The sequence below is a fragment of the Aethalodelphis obliquidens genome, unplaced genomic scaffold (assembly GCF_003676395.1).
Source record: "Aethalodelphis obliquidens isolate GAN/ISIS:26980383/991018 unplaced genomic scaffold, ASM367639v1 scaffold21, whole genome shotgun sequence".
In the NCBI taxonomy this organism is placed as follows: domain Eukaryota; kingdom Metazoa; phylum Chordata; class Mammalia; order Artiodactyla; family Delphinidae; genus Aethalodelphis; species Aethalodelphis obliquidens.
This window is the reverse complement of record NW_020837965.1, coordinates 26,682,543-26,686,698: the sequence shown is the minus strand read 5'-3', so window position 1 is coordinate 26,686,698 and position 4,156 is coordinate 26,682,543. Positions and strand designations below refer to the sequence as shown.

General features: G+C 67.2%; 1 protein-coding gene across 1 annotated transcript; it reads left to right on the top strand.

Annotated features, from left to right (window-relative positions):
• The first annotated feature begins 225 nt into the window (after window positions 1-225).
• On the top strand, window positions 226-3,690 carry CKB (creatine kinase B). The gene is made up of 8 exons (XM_027120678.1): window positions 226-339; window positions 640-844; window positions 1,051-1,205; window positions 1,279-1,411; window positions 1,756-1,927; window positions 2,670-2,793; window positions 3,019-3,208; window positions 3,300-3,690. Exons 2-8 carry the CDS (start codon window positions 652-654, stop codon window positions 3,476-3,478), a joined length of 1,146 nt encoding a protein of 381 aa, XP_026976479.1. The 5' UTR covers window positions 226-339; window positions 640-651; the 3' UTR covers window positions 3,479-3,690.
• Window positions 3,691-4,156: the final 466 nt, after the last annotated feature.

The following is a 4,156-nucleotide window of genomic DNA, read 5'->3' as shown; positions in this document are numbered from 1 at the left end:
GGGGTGGGGATCCAGAATGTCCAAGGGCCTGAGGTTCCGGCTTCGGGATCCTGGGCGGGCGTGGGGTAGGGTAGGCGGGCTGCGCGGGGTTCCGGCGAGGGGATAGTCGGGGTGGGCTGCCTGGGGCGGGGGGCTCTGGGGGGCTGCGTGCGGCGGACAAAGCGACGTCACAATCCCGTAGCGCGGCCCAATGGAATGAATGGGCTATAAATAGCGGCCAATGGGAGGCCCGCGTCGTGCCCCTTAAGAGCCGCGGGAGCGCGGAGCGGCCGCTGTTCGCCTGCGCCGCGCCCTGAGCTGCCGACCGACCGAGAACCCCCGCCCCCGCCCGGCTGCTCAGTGAGTGGGCCCGAGGGCGGGGGTGTGGGGGTGGGTCGTGGGGCACCGGGGCAGGGGCGCTGCGCATGGAGGGGGCTCGGGGGCCGCGGCGTCGCGCGCTCCCGGCACGCAGGGGCCCGCCGCCTGGAGCGGGCGCCAGGCCGGGGGTCCTGGGCGATGTGGTAGCCCCCTGCGCGCAGTGCCGACCCCGCTGACCTTGGCCGCGTCCCGGGCGACCGGTGCCCGGGTCCCTGGGTGGTTAGCAGGTCCCCAGGAGGCCCGGAGCCTCGGGTGCCCGCTGACCCCCGCGTCTCCCCGCAGCCCGCCGCCGCCATGCCCTTCTCCAACAGCCACAACACGCTGAAGCTGCGCTTCCCGGCCGAGGACGAGTACCCCGACCTCAGTGGCCACAACAATCACATGGCCAAGGTACTGACCCCCGAGCTGTACGCCGAGCTGCGCGCTAAGAGCACGCCGAGCGGCTTCACGCTGGACGACGTCATCCAGACTGGCGTGGACAACCCAGGTACGCGCACACCAGTCCCGGGGTCAGGGTGCCAGCGCCGTATCCGCGGGACAACCCGCGGCTAGGGCCCAGAGCCCCCCCCCCATGCCAGTCCCCCTCGGGCCAAAGTCCGGGCGCCCTCTTCCCGCGCACAGCCGCGGGGTCCTCGGCGGCTCGCTGAGGCCTGGCAGTGACGTCACTGTCCCCACTCCGCGGCCCCCCCACAGGCCACCCCTATATTATGACCGTGGGCTGCGTGGCTGGCGACGAGGAGTCGTACGACGTGTTCAAGGAGCTCTTTGACCCCATCATTGAGGATCGGCACGGCGGCTATAAGCCCACAGACGAGCACAAGACCGACCTCAACCCCGACAACCTGCAGGTGCCGGGCGGCCCGGGGCGGCGGGTCGGCCTGGGGAGGGGTCTCCCGGAGCTCACCTCTGCTTGGCCCCCAGGGCGGCGACGACCTGGACCCCAACTACGTGCTGAGCTCGCGGGTGCGCACGGGCCGCAGCATCCGCGGCTTCTGCCTCCCCCCGCACTGCAGCCGCGGGGAGCGCCGCGCCATCGAGAAGCTTGCCATCGAAGGTAAGGGTCGGGCCGGCCGGGCCACGGTCCCGGTCCCGGTCCCGGCCCCTGCCGGCTTGTTTACTAGTCACCCGAGCCGCCGCCGACGCCGCGCTCTTATCTGCGCTCTGGCTCCGGTTTCCCGGAGGGACCGAGGCCCAGCCCCGCGCTTACAGCGTCCTGGGGCCCGGCGAGGGTCGGCTTGGGCCGGGTCACCGGCTCGGCCCGCCGCCCAGACCGGGAGGACTGGACTCCAGCCAAGCCGAGCGGGCATGGGGAGGTGGGGCGGATCCGTGTCGCTAGGGGTGGTGGCGGTGTGGGACAGGAGCCCACCCGTTTGTCCTCCTGAGCGCGCCCCTCCGCAGCCCTGTCGAGCCTGGACGGTGACCTGGCGGGGAGGTACTATGCGCTCAAAAGCATGACCGAAGCGGAACAGCAGCAGCTCATCGACGACCACTTCCTTTTCGATAAGCCTGTGTCGCCCCTGCTGCTGGCCTCAGGCATGGCCCGCGACTGGCCGGATGCCCGCGGCATCTGGTGCGTACTCCCCAACCCCCCTCCCGCGGGTCCCCACTCCCCCACTTCGTCCTCTCCCTGGCGAGGCCGAGGAGGAAGAGGGAGGGGCCGCGCTCCTGGGATGGGTTTGGTGCCACCCAGGCCTCCTTGCAGGTGACCTCACCTCGAAGGTAAGTGAAGGACCCCGGCTAGTAGAGGCCTCAGCCTCTCAGGATCTTAGAGGTGGGGGGAGCAGTCGTGTTGGCTTTCCTCCTCCACCCCCCTCTGGGGAGCTGGAGCTTCTTGTTTTCTCTCCTTTCCCACCCGCTTCCCCGCGGGGAGTCAGTCAGGTGCTGGGTGACGCAGACGCTTCCTCGAGTGGGCGGTGGGGGAGGAGGGCTTACAAGCTCCTGTTCACACTGTGCGTGTATCCTGGGGCTTCCGCGCCCAGCTACAGCCCATCCCCCTGTAGGGGGGCTGTGCTGGCTGCCTCTGCCCCTTATCCCCTTGGTGGGGACCACACAGTACCTGATGGGCAAGCTGGGGAAGCAGCTCAGGCCTCTCTTTCTGTCCCCTCTCTGAGCTGTCCTGGCCTCCCTCCGTGCCCCCAGGCTGTTGACGGGGCTGGAGTCCGGGCAGCGGCCCCCACTCCTGGGTACAGCTGGGATGAGCACCCCAGGGACCTGGGAAGTGCCTCTGCTCTGGGGACCCCCTAGAGTTTTTTTTCTGGATGTGCCCTGAGACCACAGTCCAGGGAGGAGGCTTGACTGTGCCCCTCCCCCAGGCACAATGACAATAAGACCTTCCTGGTGTGGATCAATGAGGAGGACCACCTGCGGGTCATCTCCATGCAGAAGGGAGGCAAGATGAAGGAGGTGTTCACCCGCTTCTGCAATGGCCTCACCCAGGTCAGGCCTGGCCCCCGCCACCTGGGCTGGCACAGTGGGGGCTGGGTGCCAGGGAGGGGGCAGGGCCAGGCCCCCCGGTTCAGGCAGAGATGTAGGTGCCCCATTAACCTCCTGGGGAGTCCAGGTCTCAGTTGCCTCAGGGTCTTGCCGGGGGGCTCCCGGGTCTCAGCTGGTCCCCTGGGGCATGTCTCAGCCAGGCCTCCCCTCTCACACCTCCACCTCCAGATTGAAACGCTCTTCAAGTCTAAGAACTACGAATTCATGTGGAACCCTCACCTGGGCTACATCCTCACCTGCCCGTCTAACCTGGGCACAGGGCTGCGGGCAGGGGTGCACATCAAGTTGCCCCACCTGGGCAAGCACGAGAAGTTCCCGGAGGTGCTCAAGCGGCTGCGGCTTCAGAAGCGAGGCACAGGTGAGTGGGGTGGGGCGCCTGCAGGCACCCCTCTCTGCCGGAGCAGCCCACCCTCCCCCACCCAGGCCTGCTGACCTGGCTGTCTCCCCAGGCGGTGTGGACACGGCTGCCGTGGGCGGGATCTTTGACGTCTCCAACGCAGACCGCTTGGGCTTCTCGGAGGTGGAGCTGGTGCAGATGGTGGTGGACGGCGTGAAGCTGCTCATTAAGATGGAGCAGCGGCTGGAGCAGGGCAAGGCCATCGATGACCTTGTGCCTGCCCAGAAGTGAAGCCCTGGCCTGCATCTGCCGCCATCTCCAGCCCTGCTGCTTCCTAACTTATTGTCCGGGCAGTGCCCACCATGCACCCCTGAGGCTCGCCATTTGGTGGCTGAGCCCTTAACCTTGCTGTAGAGACTTCTGTCGCCCTTGGTAGAGTTAACTTCTGTGATGGCTGAGATGTTGCTGATGCTGAAATAAACTAGGGTTTTGGCCTGCCCCAAGTCTGAGTGGTGCCTCCCCTTTCCAGGGGCAGCCCAGGGCTCAGCAGCCAGGCTCTGAGGCCTGAGTCTTGGGTCTGCCCTTTGTGCTTCACTGTAAGCTGGGACAGTAAGTAATCAGGAGGCAGGCACCCTGCTGTACCCACCTAGTCCTGTTCCCTGAGTCTCTCCGCCATCCTGTCTACTTGGCTTCCCTGCAGGCCTGGGGTGGGCTGGTGGGGGAGGGGCAAGAAGGGGGAGGAGCTCCAGGGTGGCAGAGCCCCAGCCTGAGCATCCAAAGGATTTTGGGCCCTGGGGCGTGGAGCCTGGCACTTTGCTGAGCCCCATCCTGTAGCCTGGGGGAGCTGTGGACGCTGGGGGGAGGGCAGGAGCCCAGAAACTTGATACCTTTTCCCCCCAAACCCTCTTCCTCTTCTTCTTGCAGGCAGCTGCTCCCTCGCCTACCCCAACACCTACTCCAGCTCCTAAA

Excerpts from the sequence above, each read along its gene's own strand:
- CKB (XM_027120678.1), top strand. The coding sequence starts at position 652 with ATGCCCTTCTCCAACAGCCACAACACGCTGAAGCTGCGCTTCCCGGCC. Across the intron at positions 1,412-1,755 it reads CGAGAAGCTTGCCATCGAAG|CCCTGTCGAGCCTGGACGGT; the intron begins GTAAGGGTCGGG and ends GCCCCTCCGCAG. Across the intron at positions 1,928-2,669 it reads CCGGATGCCCGCGGCATCTG|GCACAATGACAATAAGACCT; the intron begins GTGCGTACTCCC and ends CCCCTCCCCCAG.